The 18,059-nt window shown below is 45.6% G+C and overlaps 2 protein-coding genes and 1 long non-coding RNA gene across 41 annotated transcripts in view; 2 read left to right on the top strand and 1 right to left on the bottom strand.

Annotated features, from left to right (window-relative positions):
- The window catches only part of TEX14 (testis expressed 14, intercellular bridge forming factor), a 154,599-nt gene extending 139,492 nt beyond the window's left edge, over positions 1-15,107 (top strand). For 29 of the 37 annotated variants that reach the window (XR_011383537.1, XR_011383536.1, XM_070060954.1 and 26 more), the window contains 2 exons: positions 67-118; positions 548-909. Coding sequence is in view for 34 of the 37 variants with exons in the window: in XM_070060954.1 (XP_069917055.1) it covers positions 67-118; positions 548-584 (89 nt within the window). In the remaining 3 variants the exon portion in view is untranslated. Of the gene's footprint in view, positions 1-66; positions 119-547; positions 910-8,489; positions 13,191-14,630 lie in introns of those variants that run through there. The other 8 variants (XM_070060958.1, XM_070060970.1, XM_070060950.1 and 5 more) reach the window with 3 other exon arrangements.
- The window catches only part of LOC103351535 (uncharacterized), an 84,562-nt gene extending 66,590 nt beyond the window's left edge, over positions 1-17,972 (bottom strand). For 2 of the 3 annotated variants that reach the window (XR_007911297.2, XR_519300.4), the window contains exons 1-3: positions 17,690-17,972; positions 15,079-17,443; positions 3,334-3,454 (exon numbers count right to left, since the gene is read on the bottom strand). This is a non-coding gene — a long non-coding RNA (uncharacterized lncRNA). The remainder of the gene's footprint in view (positions 1-3,333; positions 3,455-15,078; positions 17,444-17,689) is intronic. The other variant, XR_011383538.1, reaches the window with a different exon arrangement.
- On the top strand, positions 15,396-17,972 carry LOC127484379 (uncharacterized). Its single transcript, XM_051824785.2, has 2 exons — positions 15,396-17,149; positions 17,789-17,972. Exons 1-2 carry the CDS (start codon positions 15,538-15,540, stop codon positions 17,893-17,895), a joined length of 1,719 nt encoding a protein of 572 aa, XP_051680745.1. The 5' UTR covers positions 15,396-15,537; the 3' UTR covers positions 17,896-17,972.
- Positions 17,973-18,059: the final 87 nt, after the last annotated feature.

Here is an 18,059-nt window from a genome sequence, read left to right as displayed (position 1 = left end):
ATTCTGCCATCCATTGACCCAGAACATAATCGGGTTGTTTGTTTCTTCTCCCTATATTTCATCAAGATGAACTAAAACCCTGTTTTTGGAAGCGACTGGGTTGGTCCGAACCATCCAGGTAAAGAGATATCAGATGTTTGTAAGTCAGAATTTACTGTTTATGGACAGTATGAGCAGAGTTAAAACATTTACCACATCTAGATGGACATTAGTGACAAAGACTTGAATTCAGACAAGGTTGCTCAATTTTTAAAATGGTTATGTTTATAGTTCACTAAAATATAAAATGAGATTAATGCCAACTTTGATTAAATAAATGATAAAATCAAGAACAGTTTTAATATATTTGAAGTACAGAAGATGCTACTGTTGATTGCATGGTAGTTATTTGTCTTTCCATGATACCCTGCTGAACATAATCCCCTTGATTAGAAAGACCCAGATTCATTTCCCTTGGTTCAGTTGAATAGAAAGAGGATGTTGTTTGTGTCTTTAAAAAATATACATACAAACTTCCTTTTTTTTTCTTTCAAAAACATACACACAGGATAATCGTTCTGGATCAGAGTGACTTGTCCGACTGACTGGACTTGGATCGTGGGTGGATTCCTGGCCTGAGTTTGAGTGCCCTGGTTGTGAGCTCCTTTCTTCTTTCATCCGCTTCAGTTGCTATTGGGGCAGTGGTTCCGGTTCTGTAACTTACACTTTGTTCAGCTGCCATAGTAGACGTAATGGTTTGGCCCTGTTGGCAGCACATTTAACTGTTTGTTTTTAGTCAGATTTGAGAAAGGTAGTTTTGATTGTAAAAATTTTTTTCATGTGTCCAGAATGGCTTTTTGGTTTTGTTGATGTAAACTTTTGAAAGCTTTAATTTCTGTTACATAATAAAGTGCTTACTTTGAATTGCCAGTTAGATGTCAGCTGTGTAAGATTTTTTTGTGTGTCTGAGTTAATGGGAGTTGGGAGCAGAGGATTGTCACCAAAAGAGTATTCCACTTCTGTTACTAAGTTTGACATATATGGGCCGGCACTGTGGTTCACTTGGTTAATCCTCCACCTGCAGCGCTGGCATCCCATTTGAGCACCGGGTTCTAGTCCCGGTTGCTCCTCTTCCACTCTAGCTCTCTGCTGTAGCCCTGGAAGGCAGTGGAGGATGGCCCAAATGCTTGGGCCCCTGCACCCGCATGGGAGACCAGGAAGAAGCACCTGGCTCCTGGCTTCGGATTGGCACAGCACCAGCCAGGCGGCCACTTTTGGGGTGAACCAACAGAAGGAAGATCTTTCTCTCTGTCTCTCTCTCTCTCTGTCTATAGCTCAACCTGTCAAATAAGTAAATTAAAAAAGAAAAAAGTTTGGCATATAAGCAGCTACCACTACCACCTATCATACATCCAAACTGGCAACAGCTGCCTGTGATTTATAATAGAAATACTGCCTGTCCACTTGGCCAAAATTTCTGTATTCCCTTTCCAGCTTGAATTTGCTCACATAGTGAAAATATAGGTAGCATAAAAGCTTAAGATATAAATGAACTAACTGCATCTCTGTGTATTTTGCATTATACACCTCATATCATCAGTGTGTTGGAGGAATGAAATTTGTGGTAAGACCAAGATGACAAAATTTTCTCTAATCTATCTCTATCACAAGAGATAACTGGTCCCGGCGCCGTGGCTCACTAGGCTAATCCTCCGCCTTGTGGCGCCGGCACACCGGGTTCTAGTCCCGGTCGGGGCACCGGATTCTGTCCCGGTTGCCCCTCTTCCAGGCCAGCTCTCTGCTGTGGCCAGGGAGTGCAGTGGAGGATGGCCCAAGTGCTTGGGCCCTGCACCCCATGGGAGACCAGGATAAGTACCTGGCTCCTGCCATCGGATCAGTGCGGTGCACTGGCCACAGCGCGCCGGCCGCGGCAGCCATTGGAGGGTGAACCAACGGCAAAAGGAAGACCTTTCTCTCTGTCTCTCTCACTGTCCACTCTGCCTGTCAAAAAATAAAAAAATAAAATAAAAATAAAGAGATAACTGGCCAAATATATATATATATATATATTTTAAAGATTTATTTATTTATTTGAAAGTTGGAGTTACACAGAGAGAGAAGGAGAGGCAGAGAGAGAGAGAGAGAGAGAGAGAGAGAGGTCTTCCATCCGATGGTTCACTCCCCAATTGACCGCAACAATTGGAGCTATTCTGATCCGAAGCCAGGAGCCAGGAGCTTCCTCTCAGTCTTCCCACATGGGTGCAGGGGCCCAAGGACTTGGGCCATCTTCCACTGCTTTCCCAGGCCACAGCAGAGAGCTGAATCAAAAGTGGAGCAGCCGGGACACGAACCAGTACCCATATGGGATGCCGGTACTGCAGGCAGCACAGCTTTACCCACTCTGCCACAGCACCGGCCCCTAGATATATTTTTGTATCTAACTTGTTTTTTTTTTTAGGATTTATGTACCTTCATCTACCTCCAGTTTGGAGTCTTCACATATCAATGAAAACCTTTTCTTGGAAGTCGTATGCTGCTGTACAGTACTTGCTACCTAATGTTTTATTCTGAGTATTTCCTGCTTTATTTGTGGAAACTGAATATTTCCTGTTGTGGATGTCATATTTATACTTCTTAGCTCCCAGAAGTTTTACCCTGCACAGATAAAATGCAAAGGCACAAATCTGCCTGACCGTTTCAAACCAAGTGAACAATTACTTGCTATTGTAACAAGTAGAAAACAGTATGTGAAAGAAACCTTGAGGGATACAGAGATTGACAATGCAGTCCTTTTCTCAAAAAACAAAAAAACAAAAAACACCTTATTCTGGGATAGACACTTGGCCCAGCAGTTAAGGTACTTGTTAGCATACCTTTGTGCTGCACTGAGTACCTGTGTTCAGTCCCTGACCCTTTGGCTCCTGACTCTAGCTTCCTGCTAGTGTAGATCCTAGCCATGATGGCTGAAATAGTTGCATTCCTCCCATCTGTGTGGAAGACCTGGATTTAGTTCCTGACTCCCAGTTTTGTGGCTTCCTCTTGCCTCCCCCGGCTGTTGTGAGTGTTTGAGAAATAAACTAGTGGGCAGGAACCATCTCTATCTGTCTCTCTTCTCAAATAAAAAAAAATTAATTTGTGAAACAAAACCAACATACATAAAAATGTAGTATTATCATAATAAGTGGTAAATTAGTATGGCATTAATATTCATAAGATCTACAGGTTGAACACATATAATCAATCAATGGAGTAGACTTCTGACTGTAAGATTGGCCAATATTAACAGTTATATTGGTAGATACTACTTATTGGTTATAGAGTAATTATTAGGGAACAGATACTATATACACATACAGTAATCTTTTTTCTTGTCCTGCTGCTCTTTCAGTATGTGTCTTCTCCCACTCTCATCAGCTGTTTTAAACTTTCATCCCTCGCTTCCCATCAGCCCTCAACAGAGACATCACCTCCAACTCTAAGAGAAAATAGAAACCATCAGATGGGAATTAGTTTAGCTTTTCACCATCAAATCACCTCACATGATCACATCTATTTCTGTAGAATAGAGCAACAGTTATAGGTGGAGCATTCTAACCTGAACTGGCCTTGGGCCTCTTCTCATCTGTTCTTTTTACTCTGCTTCCTGTTAAACTGAAGAGGATGCCCCACTTCCTTTTTAGGCCATTCCCATTTCCTGTCTGCTCAGGATTAGCCTCCTCAAGTTAACATCTTTTTCTTTTTTTTCCAGTAGCTTCTGTCCCTTTATTATTACTTTTTTTGGTCATAATTAACACACTTGTATTTTCCTATCTTTAAAAACAATTCCCTGGGGGGCCTGTGCCATGGTGCAGTAGGTTAACCCTCCACCTGCAGTGCCAGCATCCCATATGGGCTCCAGTTCTAGTCCTGACTGCTTCACTGCCAATCCAGCTCTCTGCTATGGCCTGGGAAAGCAATACAAGATGGCCCAAGTCCTTGGACCCCTGCACCCATGTGAGAGATTGGGAAGAAGTGCCTGGCTCCTGGCTTCGGATTGGTGCAGCTCTAGCTGATGCGGCCATTTGAGGAATGAACCAACGGAAGGAGGACTTTTCTGTCTCTCGCTCTTACTATAACTCTACCTCTCAAATAAAATAAATAAAATCTTTAAAAAAATTTCCTGGATCTCACTTCTATTTCCAGCAATTACTCCACGGCTCTTCTCTCACTGCAGTTAGATTTCTTGAAAGAGTTTATACCTACTATCTTCAGCAACTCACCTCCCTCTCAACCCACGAGAACCTGAACTCTACTCCTTCCGTTATTCAGCAGTCACTAAGATCACTAATGCCTTCCATGTTCCTAAATTGCATAGACACTCTGACCTCAATGACATGTGTTCTTTCAGCAGAAGCCCTTGGCTTCCTTGATGTTGTACTCTGGTTTTTCATTCTATCTCTGATTACTCCACCTCAGCCTCCTTGAGAGACTCTGCCTCGATTTTTTCTCACTCAGTTTTCCTTTTAAGAGACTATATTTACTCCCTTGGCTTTAGTTAGCATCTGTATACTGATTGCTGTTATGAGTCTAGGCCAGACATCTCCATCTACCCCCTGCTTTTTTTTTAAAGATTATTTATTTATTTGAAAGGCAGAGTTACAGAGAGACAGAGGCAGAGAGAGAGGTCTTTCATCCGCTGCTTCACTCCCCAGATAGCTGCAATGGCTGGAGCTGTGCTGATCCAAAACCAGGAGCTTCCTCTGGGTCTCCCACGTGGATGCAGGGGCCCAAGGACTTGGACCATCTTCTGCTGCTTTCCCAGGCCATAGCAGAGAGCTGGATCAGAAGTGGAGCAGCCAGGACTCAAACCAGCGCCCATATGGGATTCCAGCACTGCAGGCGGCAGCTTTACCCACTACAGCACAGCGCTGGCCCCCTCCATCTACCCTTATGTTCGAGGTCTCCACTTGGATTTCTTTCAGTTAACTTACTGACATACCCAGTACTGAACTCATAGTCTTGACCTCCTCTACCTCCAGTCAGAGGTGATATTGTCCAGTCAGTCATCAGACTAGAAATCCAGGAATCATCCTTGACTCTCATTCCTCTGCCCTTTACTTCAAAAATTCAATCATTGAAACTTATTTGTATCAGCCTCCAGAATATATGTTACTTAGACCAAGTCTCTCTCTTTCTATTTCCACTATCCTCTTGCCTGGACCATTGCAGCAGCTTCCTCAAGTAGCTGCTTCTATCCATTCCCACACTTAAGAAATCACTTTTTGAGTGGCTCCCATATGTCAAGCACTACAAGGAAAACTGACTGTCAAAGCTTCTAATCAAAAGTTGGATAAAACATTTTTTTAAGATTTCTTTGGTCCTCTTGCTTTCCTTTTTCCTTTACAGTGATTTTTTTTTTTTTTTTTTTTGACAGGCAGAGTGGACAGTGACAGAGACAGACAGAGAGAAAGGTCTTCCTTTGCCGTTGGTTCACCCTCCAATGGCCGCCACGGCCGGTGCGCTGCAACCAGCGCACTGTGCTGATCCGAAGGCAGGAGCCAGGTGCTTCTCCTGGTCTCCCATGGGGTGCAGGGCCCAAGCACTTGGGCCATCCTCCACTGCACTCGCGGGCCATAGCAGAGAGCTGGCCTGGAAGAGGGGCAACCGGAACAGAATCCGGCGCCCCGACTGGGACTAGAACCCGGTGTGCCAGCGCCGCTAGGCGGAGGATTAGCCTATTGAGCCGTGGCGCCAGCCCTACAGTGATCTTTTAAACATACAAAAATAATTACTTCATTCCCATGTTCATATCTTTGCCCACTATACTGAGAAGCACTGGACTTCTTTCATTTCTTCAAATACATCATGACACATACTGTTCTCTTTACCCAGAACGACTCTTCCCCTATATGTAGCTACCTCATTGTTCATTCCTCAGCACTTCACTGCCTCAGGGAGTGTTTTGAAGTCCCTGCACCTAGACTAGGTTAGAACCCTCTGTAAAATTCTTCTTTAGTACCACGCCCACCCTCTTCCCGTATCCAACACATAGACCATACTTTTATTTCCTTGTGTGTAGCACATTTACAAACCAGTAGAATGCTCTACCCGCTATTGCTCGCATACAGCTGCAAGCTCCACAAGGCCAGCGATCATGCCTGATTTGTACTTAAGTATCCCTAGCTCCTGGCACAGAACCTGAACCGGCAAAAATATTAGGTGCTCAACAAACATTTGCTGTGTGTGTGCATGTGTGTGTGTTTTAATGTATTTGTTTATTTGAGAGACACAGATAGAAAGAACCCACATACACTGGTTCACTCCCCAAACGCCTGCAATAGCTGGGGATGTGCCGGGAGCCAGGAATTCAATCTAAGTCTCCCATGTCAGTAGCAGGAACCCAACTGCGCAAGCCATCCCTGCTGCCTCCCAGGGTCTGGATTGGCAGGAAGCAGGATTCATGGGCTGGAGCCAGGAACTGAACCTCCAACTACTGTGATACGGGATGTAGGAAACAACTGCTAGGCTAAATGCCTGCTCCCCTGAGTGATTATTTTAAACACAACAAAAGAAGTTGTGTATTTTATCTCTATTTACAAAAGAGGAGACTTCCCAAAGAGAGTCTGTGAGATTCCCAAGATTATACCGGAGCAAACATTTATATACTTGCAGTAAGACGCAGTAGCCTTCCCCGAGATTATAGCTCGAGGAATGCCCTGAGCAAAGTTGTAGAATTAGGAAAGTGTACCAACAGCTAACTTTAGGTTAAAAATAGAATCCCGGGGCCGGCGCTGTGGTGTAGTGGGTTAAAGCCCTGGCCTGAAGCGCCAGCATCCCATATGGGTGCCAGTTCTAATCCCGGCTGCTCCTCTTTCGATCTAGCTCTCTGATATGGCCTGGGAAAGCAGTAGAGGATGACCCACATCCTTGGGCCCCTGCACCCACATGGGAGACCAGAAGCAGCTGCTGGCTCCTGGCTTTGGACTGGCGCGGCTCCGGCTGTTGCAGCCATCTGGGGAATGAACCAGCGGATGGAAAACCTCTCTCTCTGTCTCTACCTCTCTCTGTAACTCTGTCTTTCAAATAAATAAAATAAATCTTTAAAAAACATTGTGGAATCCCATCCCCATTCCATTGTCTCCTGTTGGGTTTCATACTGAATTTCTGGAACATACTGCGTCTTTCACTTTTTCTCATGATGGGAAAGAGACAATGTAGTGAGTTCCAGATGCACAGCAGATGATTAATAAATAATGACTCACTATTCAGTGAAATTGCTGGAGCACCTGTGGAAATTTAAGTTATTAAAAATTTGCAGAAGGGGCTGGCGCTGTGGAATAGTTGGTAAAAGCTGCTGCCTGCAGTGCTGGTATCCCATATGGTCACTTGTTTGAGTCCCAGCTGCTCCATTTCCGATCCAGCTCTGCTATGACCTGGGAAAACAGTAGAAGATGGCCCAAGTGCTTGGGCCCCTGCACCCACGTGGGAGACCTGGAACAGGCTCCTGGCTCCTGGCTTCAGATCAGCACAGCTCTGGCCATTGTGGCCATCTGGGAGTGAACCATCGTATGGAAGACCTTTCTCTCTGCCTCTCCTCTCTCTGTGTAACTCTTTCAAGTAAATAAATACATCTTTAAAATTTTTTTTGCAGATTAGGGTTGCAGTTGCTTTCCCCCAAATACACTGCTTTTGGCCCCTTTCTGAATGCTAATAGTAACATTGTGTTGATGTTACAGAAATGGTTAATAGTGAGGTGCCCCCTGGGGGCTGGCACTGTGGTATAGTGGGTAAAGCTGCCACCTGCAGTGCCGGCATTCCATATGGGCGCCATTTTGAGTCCTGGCTGCTCCACTTCTGATCCAGCTCTTTGCTGTGGCCTGGGAAAGCATTAGAAGATGGCCCAAGTCCCTAGGCTCCTGCACCCGCATGGGAGACCCAGAAGAAGCTCCTGGTTCCTGGCTTCGGATCGGCGCAGCTCCGGCTATTGCGGCCAATTGGGGAGTGAACCAGCGAATGGAAGACCTCTCTCTATCTCTTTCTCTGCCTTTCCTTCTCTCTGTATGTAACTCTAACTTTCAAATAAATAAATAAATCTTAAAAAAATAGTGACATGCCCCAAAAAACTTGAAAATAGATTTGTCCTCTGGAAGCTAAATAAGTAAAATCCACTCTCTATTTGAATATTATTAGTTGTGTAGTTGATATGGCTAGGATGAGGTTTGTATCCCAAGTGTTTATGGACTAGAGGCTTGGCCCCCAATGTAACAGTATTGAGAGGTGATAGGACCCTTAAGAGGTGAGACCCAGTGGGAGACCATTAGATTACTAGGAGCATCATCCTTGGAAAGGATTAATGCCCATCTCTTGGGAGTGAGTTGTAGAACTGGAATTGTTGCCACTAGGATGGGTTGTTACAATTCAGCTTTTGAGGCAAATCCTGCCTGTGTGATCTCTCAAATCTGTCCCCCTCTTTCCTCTCCCTTTCATGGGCTCCCACCATCTGATGCTGTCCATTATGAGGGCCTTGCCAGAAGCCAATGCCAGTCGTACTCTTGGTCCTCCGAAACTGTGAGTTAAATAAGCCCTTTATTTTTTAAAAAGTAAAGTATTCGTTCTCAGGTTTTGTTTTGTAGCATCACTGAACAGGTTAAGACAATGGTGGAGAAAAATTAAAGGGCTTTCTTTAAGTGCATGACTGAAAAAAGTAAGAGAGAATCGTCCCATCAGATAGTAAGGTACAGTGTAAAGCTGCAATAATTGGGCTGGCTATTTAGCACAGCAGTTAAGATGCTGGTCAAGTTGCCCTTGTCCTATATTGCAGCACCTGGGTTCTAGTCTCAGCTCTGCTTCCCATTCCAGCTTCCTGCTGATGTGCACCCTGGAGACTGCAGATGAGGGCTCAAACACCTGGGTCCCTGCCACCTGCTTAGGAGACCTGGATTGAGCACCAGGCTCCAGCCTTCAGCTGGGCCCAGCCCTGACTGTTGTGGGCATTTGAGAAATGAGCCAGCAGATAGTAGTTTTCTGTCTCTGTCTCTCTGCATTTCAAATGTATACAAAATAAATAAACATCTTAAAGGCTGCAATTATTGACAAGGTATGACATTGATATAGAAATGGAAAGATATATAGAATATAATAGACTAAAAAAATCACCTTGAAGTGTAAAGGTTGGGAATTTAGCATATGAGATGATGTGTGTCAAACCAGATTCTTTTTTTTTTTTTTTTTTTTTTTGACAGGCAGAGTGGACAGTGAGAGAGAGAGACAGAGAGAAAGGTCTTCCTTTTGCCGTTGGTTCACCCTCCAATGGCCACCGCGGCCGGCGTACCGCACTAATCCGAAGGTAGGAGCCAGGTGCTTTTCCTGGTCTCCCATGGGGTGCAGGGCCCAAGGACTTGGGCCATCCTCCACTGCACTCCCGGGCCACAGCAGAGAGCTGGCCTGGAAGAGGGGCAACCGGGACAGAATCCGGCGCCCCGACCGGGACTAGAACCTGGTGTGCCGGCGCCGCTAGGTGGAGGATTAGCCTAGTGAGCCGCGGCGCCGGCCTCAAACCAGATTCTTTAATAGATGATACTGGGATAACTTACTAGTTGTTTGGAAAGATATAAAAACTGGGTCCTTGTACCAAAAAATAAATATCTGTTTAATCAAGTATTTAAATGTAAAAACAGATATAAAAATTAAGAAAATATAGGTGACTATTTTATAGTCTTGGAGTGAAGAAAGCTTTTTTTTTAAGGTTTTATTTATTTACTTGAAATGCAGAGTTACAGAGAGAGGACAAAAGGGAGGAAGAGAGAGAGAGATCTTCCGTCTGCTGGTTCACGCTCCAAATAGCAACAATAGCCAGGACTGGGCCAGGCTGAACTCAGGAGCCTGGAGCTTCATCCCACATGAATGCAGGGGCCCAAGCACTTGGGCTGTCTACTGCTGCTTTCTCAGGTGCATGAGCAAGGAGCTGGATTGGAAGTGGAGCAGCTGGGGCTCAAACCAGCACCTGTATGGGATGGTGGCATCACAGGTAGCAGCTTAACCAGCTGTGCCACAATTCTAGCCCCTGAAGAAAGCTTTTCTAAGCCATGGTCTCAGGGTGAGAAGAGATATCGATTTTAGTACATAAAAATGTAAAATTTGTTTACTACCAATATTTCCTGAACAAGGATAAAGCCAACAAACATGGTGAGAATAATTGCAATATACTAATACACAAAAAGATTGTATTCCTAATATTCAAAGATCTGTAGAAAAGATAAACAACCTAATAGAAAAATAGGTAAAGAATTCACAACAAAAGCAATACATATGGACAATTAGCATATTAAAAGATGTCCAGTTTCATTAGTAAAAGAAATGCAAAGTAAAACAGGATATTGAGGAAAAATACTGGTAATATCTCCAGTGAGTGAGAGTGTGGAGAAACAGACATCATTCGCTGTGTTGGGGAACAAATTGGTATTACTTATCTGAAGGAATATTTGTCATTATGTATTTTATATTTTTAAATTTTTAAAAAGCATTTATTTGCTTACTTGAAAGGCAGAGTGATGGGGGAGGGGGGGTGAGAGAGAGAGAGATCTTCCATCTGCTGGTTCCCTCCCCAAATGGCTGCAGTGGCCGGATGTGGGTCTGGTAGAAACCAGGAGCCTAGAACTCCATCTGGTTCTCCCACATGGGTGACAGGGACGCAAGTACTTGGCCCATCGTAGGCTGCCTTCCCAGCAGTGTTAGCAGGGAGCTGGATAGGAAGCAGAGCAGCCTGGACTAGAACTGGTTCTGTGATGTGGGATGCCAGCATTGCAAGTGGCAGCTTCAACCCTTTGCACCACAATACTGCTTGTAGTGTGTATTTTAAATATGAAAATTTTTTGAACTTGAAGTTCCTTTTAAACCATTATTTTAGAAATTTTATCATACATGTGAGTCACTTGGAGATCCTGTTAAAATAGAATCTGAATGAGTAGGGTTGAGGGGAACCCCAAGCTTCTGCATGTATTTTTTAAAAATATTTATTTACTTATTTGAAAGGCAGAGTTACAGAGAGGCAGAGAGAGAGAGAGAGAGAGAGAGAGAGAGAGAGAGAGTGAGTCTTCCACCCACTGGTTCACTCCCCAAATGCCCACAATGGCCAGAGCTGGGACGATCCAGAGCCAGGAGCCAGAAGCCTCTTTCAAAGGTCTTCCACCTCTTTCATGTCTTCCCCTTCCAGTCCTTCTGAAGGACTTGAGCCATCCCCTACTGCTTTCCCAGGCCATAGCAGAGCTGCATGGGAAGTAAAGCAGCTGGGACTTGAACCAGTGCCCATATGGGACGCTGGCACTGCAGGTGGTGGCTTTACCCGTTATACCATGGCACCAGCCTCTTCTGCAGGTATTAAGCTCCCAGGTGGTGCTGATGCTGCTGTCTCCTGTACAATTTTTTTAATAGAGAGGAATTTGTTTCTTTTTTTTTTTTAAGATTTATTTAATTACTTGAAAGAGTTACAGAGAAGGAGAGAGAGATCTTTCTTCTAGCGGTTCACTCCCCAGATGGCCACGTGGCTGGGAATAAGTCAGGCCAAAGCCAGGAGCTTCTTCCAGGTCTACCCACATTTAGGCCATTCTCCCCTGCCTTTCCCAGGCCATTAGCAGGAAGCTGGATCAGAAGTGGAGCAGCCGGGATACATACTGGCATCCATATGGGATCCCAGCATCGCAGGCTGTGGCTTTATCTACTACCACAATGTGAGCCTGAGACGTCTTTTTTCCGAAGCAGTGGTCCTTAACCCTGGGTGTGCATTAAAACCACCAGAGGAGTTTTTAATCAAAAACTGATGCACAGACTTCATCCCTCAATTACTTGATTGAGTTCATTTTAAAAGCCTGGACTCCTTTCTCTCTGTCTCTCTCTCTCACTGTCCACTCTGCCTGTCAAAAAAAAAAAAGAAAGAAAGAAAGAAAGAAAAAAGAAAAGCCTGGGCTTTTAAAAGCTCTCCAGGTAAATCTACAGTTGGGGGTGGGGGATGTTTGTCACAGCAGCCAAGTTGCTACTTGGGGCCCCTGCATCCCATATTGGGCTGCCTGGATTCAAGTTCCAGCTCCTTTTCCAGTTCCAGCTTTCTGCTAATGGGGACCCTGGGAGACAACAGAAGTTGGCTCAAGTAGTTGGGTCCCTGCTACCCACGGGAGACCCAGAAGGAGTTCCTGGCTTCTGCTTGGCCTAACCTCAGCTGTTGTGGGCATTTGTGGGGTGAACCAGAAGATAGAAGATTTCTATCTGTCTGTCTCTTGTCTCTCTGCCTTTCCAAAAAAAATTATTTAAACAAAATTTCAAGTGCAGCTGTGATTGAGAACTATTTTGTCAAGGAGAAAATTGGATTGTATACAAAAAGCATGTATTTACATAAAGATGCTTATTGCAACATTATTTAAAATATTGAAGAATCGGAAACAACTCAAATGTTCAACAATGAAGGATTGGCTTTAAAAAACTGTGGAGGGGCCAGCGTTTTGGCATGGCAGGTTAGCTCTTGCCTATGATGCTGGCATCCCATATGAGCACCATTTCAAGACCCAGCTGTTCCACTGTTGATCCAGCTCCCTGCTCATGTGCCTGGGAAACCAGTGGAAGATGGCCCAAGTGCTTGGGCCCCTGCATTCATGTGGGAGACCCAAAAGAAGCTCCTGGCTCCTGGTTTTGGCCTGGCACAGCCCCAGCCATTTGCAGCAATTTGGAGAGTAAACTAGTGGAGGGAAGGTCTGTCTCTGTATTTCTTCCTCTTTCTATAACTCTGCCTTTCAAATAAATAACACATGAATCTTTAAAAAATAAAATAAAAATTAATTATGGAATGGACATAAGTGGATTAATTAGAAATTATATTAAAGAATAGGTTTATTGGCCGGCGCCGCGGCTCACTAGGCTAATCCTCCGCCTTGCGGCGCCGGTACACCAGGTTCTAGTCCCAGTTTGGGCGCCGGATTCTGTCCCGGTTGCCCCTCTTCCAGGCCAGCTCTCTGCTGTGGCCAGGGAGTGCAGTGGAGAATGGCCCAGGTGCTTGGGCCCTGCACCCCATGGGAGACCAGGAAAAGCACCTGGCTCCTGGCTCCTGCCATCGGATCAGCGCGGTGCGCCGGCCGCGGCGGCCATTGGAGGGTGAACCAACGGCAAAGGAAGACCTTTCTCTCTCTCTCTCTCACTGTCCACTCTGCCTGTCAAAAAAAAAAAAAAAAAAAAAAGAATAGGTTTATTGACACAGAAAGATGTCTGTAACATGGAATAATGCTACTAGTCGTAGTATGCTAGGAGGTATAATAGAACCCTATTCATGTAAATTATAAATAAATGTTTATATGTGGTAAATGCATAAAAGGAATCTCTGGAAAGATGCTTATTAAAATAGTAAAGTGTTTCTTTCAGGTGATTCCAATGTTTTTTTGTTCTTTGTAAAGCTCTCAATTTAGGGGAATAAGAGTGGGTGTTTGGTACAGTGGTTGAGCTGCCATTTGGGACACCCATATCTCATATAGGAATGCTTGGGTTAGAGTGCTGGCTCTGCTCTCCATTTCAGCTTCCTGCTAAGACATACCCTGGGAGACAGCAGGTGATATATGGCTCAAGTAATTGTGTTCCTGCCACCCACATAGGAGACTCAGAGTGCCAGTCTCCAGGCTTTGGCCTAGCTCAGTCCCAACAGTTTGAGGACATTTGGGGAGTGAACTAGTGGGTGGAGAAGATCTCTCTCTCTCTCTCTCTCTCTCTCTCTCTTTCTCTGCCTTTCAAAGAAATAACTTTGGGGTTGGGGCTGGTGTGGGATAGCAGGTAAAGCTGCCACCTGCAATGCTAACGTCCCATATAGGTGCCAGTTCATGTCTTGGCTAATCCACTTCTGATCTTGCTTCCTGCCGATGGCCTGCGAAAAGCAGCAGAAGATGGCCCAAGTGGTTGAGCCCCTGCTACCACGTGGGAGACCTGGAGGAAGCTCCTGGTTCCTGGCTTCAGCTGGCCCAGCACTGGCCATTTGGGGAGTGAACTAGTGGGTGGAAGATTTCTCTGTCTCTCCCTTTCTCTCTGTCTCTTCCTCTCTCTGTGAAACTCTGCTTTTCAAATAAATAAATCTTTTTTTAAATTGAGACAATAGAAATGATTTAGGAATACTTAAACCTCAATCAATAGGAGGCAGAACTAGAATGTCATTATAATTTGCCATAAAGCTAATCATTAATTATAGCTAATTTTTAATAAAAACTTCAGCAGAAGAGAATGGTCAGTGTGGAGCATAGACCATCCTATAACCTTGATGATCCTTAGGAGTCAATATTAGAATGCTGGATATGATAAGGTCTATGAGCGGGGGGGGGGGGGGGGGGATACACGTAACATGGAGAAAAAGGTAAGAGTCTCTTCCTTACCCAAAATGGTCAACCAAATTGGAATGTCACTCTAAGTCAAGAGAGAACCAAGTCCAGCTGAGTGATAGCTGACGGGAGAGGATTGTGAGAAAGGACACTAACTTCTATTGTGTGGAATCCATGTACCAGGCAGTAGTTTCCAGATGAAGAAACTAAGGCTTGGGCAAGTTAGTTATCTTGTCCAAGATGTACAATCTAGATCCCTTCTATAGTACTGTACTCTTCTTGACCAAGATATAGGATGTGAGTAACATGGATTTTTTTTTTTTTTTTTGACAGGAAGAGTGGACAGTGAAGAGAGAGAGACAGAGAGAAAGGTCTTCCTTTGCCGTTGGTTCACCCTCCAATGGCCGCCACGGCCAGCGCGCTGCGGCCGGCGTACCGTGCTGATCCGATGGCAGGAGCCAGGTACTTATCCTGGTCTCCCATGGGGTGCAGGGCCCAAGCACTTGGGCCATCCTCCACTGCACTCCCTGGCCACAGCAGAGAGCTGGCCTGGAAGAGGGGCAACCGGGACAGAATCCGGTGCCCCAACCAGGACTAGAACCCAGTGTGCCGGCGCCGCAAGGCGGAGGATTAGCCTAGTGAGCCGCGGCGCCAGCCTGAGTAACATGGATTTTTACCTAGGGTCAACCAGACCATTCATGAAACGGAAAAGCTAGAGTTCTATTTTTTGACCTGAATACAATGCAGTTTCAAACAAGATTGGGACAACTTTGTACAGTACCTTGTACCTTATTAAAAGAACTAACACAGCATGATTGGTTTGGATAGTCTTGTCTTCACAGGATCTTCTGACTTATTTCTCCTCTGGATAAGTCCCTGGAAATTGCTAGAATTTGGAGAATAAGGGAGGGTCTGGAACCTTCCCTGTATACAAGGAAATTCCGGTTTTGTTAAGAACTTGGCCAAAGGTTTGCTAGTGTCAACTCATAAGGACAAATCCATGATTTCCTTTCAGGTCCTGCCTGGATTTCCCTGAAGAATTGTGGCTGTATGCCAGCATGTTTAATAGGAAGCTCTTTCCTTTATGACATCATTAGACAGAGAGGTAGCTAAGGGGACTACTTGAGACACTCTTAGAACAGCAGCCACTTTTGTGGGAACCCAAGAACAGCAGCTTTTAAAACTCAGGGTGAATATTCAGGCTTCATTAGGATCTCAGATACTAACCAGCCAGTAAAATATGACATCTACCCAAAAGGGCACAGTCTTTCAGATGGTCAAGACAAATAAAATTGGGTCCAAGGTAGCAGTTTCAACACACAAAAGGTCTGAGGTTCATAGCTCCAACCCTCAGCAGGGGCAAGGGTACTTTCTTGCCTCTAGCCAGCGAAGTGCTGCAGTCTCCCTGAGCCCTCCTCCCCAGCGAAGATCAGAAGCTGCACATCCCACCACTCCCCATTCAGCATCCGACTATCCTCGATCTTCCTCCCCGGAGCCAGGGCCCGGCTTCTCTGCAGCACAGTTTTCTCGGGGAACCGAGTCCCGACCAAGAACGGAAGCATTCCACCATTCCTCTCCTCACCGGAAGACCCAGCAAGTTCAGACAGTACCTTCCCATGCTGTCAGCTCGCATCGGAATGCTAGTCCACTCAGAGAGGAATCAGCACGAAGAAGTGGTGAGAACAAGCCAGTACGCGAGGTCAGCTACCGTGGCTCATTAACCCCAGATGCAAAATCTTCTCGTCGATTGAGTTTTTTAGACCAGAAGGATAACTATCAATCACAAATCTTCCAAGAAGAGGATCCACCCTCCAAGGTCCAGAACCCACAAGGGGTCAGAGTTCCTCTTAGAATTTCCATTCATCCAAAAGATGAAGCCGTACAAACCGACCCCATTCGAAGGACTTTGACTACCAGTGAAGTCAGGTCGCCGAAGAATCCCTATTACCTAGAGCAGGGCAGCAGCCGTCTCACTACAGACCATCGGGCAGTTCTGAGAAAGATCCCTGCCCAAGAGCCAGAAATGGGTCCTTACAGTTCAATTCCTTCTGAACCCAAGGCCTCACATAGGAACATCAACTTGGAATCATCCTTGAAACTCTCTGTCCTTAGAGATTTGGATGATAGACACCGAGTTCCATCACGTTCTGAGCCTGAGTCTCTCTGCAAGCATTCTGTCTATGCTGAAACCAAGCCCTCTTCAAAAGTCTTAATGGTGTCACAGGTGGAGTCCAATATGAGGTCCCCAATCCGAGGAGACACTGAGGTCAGTCGCAAAGTCACCATTTCCCCGGGACAATCAGTACCATTAACTCACCGTGCCACAACTCGAACAGTGTCTGAAGGCCCACACAAATCTTCCATGTTTGTCACTCCAGAGCATGTCTATAAAGAGCAATCACAAAGACCAGCAGAAACTAACTACATGTCCCCAGGACCCACACTCAGGTATCAAGAATCCTCCCAAAAGCCCCCCATCCATGCAGAACTGGAACTGACCCCTCGGCCCTTACCCCCTCGATCCTTACCCAAATATGGGCCCGAGTCCTCATGGTGGGGCTTACTGAATCCTGAAGCTGAAATATCCCAAAGCTGGCCGACAACACCTGATTTTGAGCCTAAGCCCTCTCCTCCCCTAGACCCATTCATGTCCCTTTTGGAAATGAACTCAAGCCCTTTCTGTGAGGATCTGACGTTCCAGAGAGAGAAGGCAAGCCCACCACCGCCACCGCCGCCACCGCCACCACCACCACCAAAGGAGTCTCCAACCTGGGCGCCAATGAGGGAAGTGCCAAAGGCCCCCAAGCACACCTGTACACAACCAATTCAAAGGTTTAGTGCTTTCTTCCTGGGTATGTGAAGGAGCAGTCTGCCCAGAGGCAGCCCCAGTTTAGTGAGATGGGATGTCGGGTTGGGGAGGAAAGACCCCTTCTTCATTCTGGGCCTCAAGACCGCCCCCTTGCCAGTGCCTGCACCAGTCCCAGCCTTGAACCTGTTGCTCCATGCCTTCCCTGCCAGTTTCTCTGAGCTCCAGGTGAATGATGTGGGTGATAATGCTGGGGCCCAAGGTGGGACTCTTCCAAGCAGTGCTGCTTAACTTTTCAATGGAAGGAAGTAGAGTGGTTTATAGGATCACAAGCTGATTCCTGGGAACGAAGATGAAGAAATGAGCTGGGGGTGAGGGCTGGTAAAGAGCTGTAAAGAGAATAAGGGCCACAAGTCAATATTTTGGATTCGAAGGATAGAGGATGGGGTATAGATGAGCTGGGACTTGAACTTTCCCAGGGGGAAAGAAATTAACAGTGGCACAGAGAGAGGGTGTAAGAAATGAGGTAAGTGGGAATGAAGTATTTAGTCTTGAACTGAAGGAGAGGATCAAAGGCTGAGGGTACCTTTGGGTGGAGAGATGTGGAACTAGAGATACAAGTAATAGGGGGAGGGGTATACATCTCATAAAGAGAGAAAAAAGCAACAATCTCTGTTACTTTCAGATGTTTCTGAGGAAATGTGCAATCGGGTCATCTGGTGGCTGAAAGGTCTGTGCATCCCCCATCTCCACCCTTGTGGGCCCATTGTGGGGACTTGGGAGGACAGGTGAGAGGGTGGCCTCTAGGTATTTGTGAAGCTAGGTCTTTTGGGAGAATGCATAGTTCTGATCAGAAGGATCCAGAGGGAATTCTCATCTTGCCTCAGATTCCACCATTAGAGCTCTTCCTTTGGGATTCTGATCCTGTTTCACTTTTGAGAGTCATGTTTTAATGG

The sequence above is a fragment of the Oryctolagus cuniculus genome, chromosome 17 (genome assembly GCF_964237555.1).
Source record: "Oryctolagus cuniculus chromosome 17, mOryCun1.1, whole genome shotgun sequence".
NCBI classification, from domain to species: domain Eukaryota; kingdom Metazoa; phylum Chordata; class Mammalia; order Lagomorpha; family Leporidae; genus Oryctolagus; species Oryctolagus cuniculus.
The sequence above is the reverse complement of the archived record's forward strand: the minus strand, read 5'-3'. Positions and strand labels throughout refer to the sequence as shown.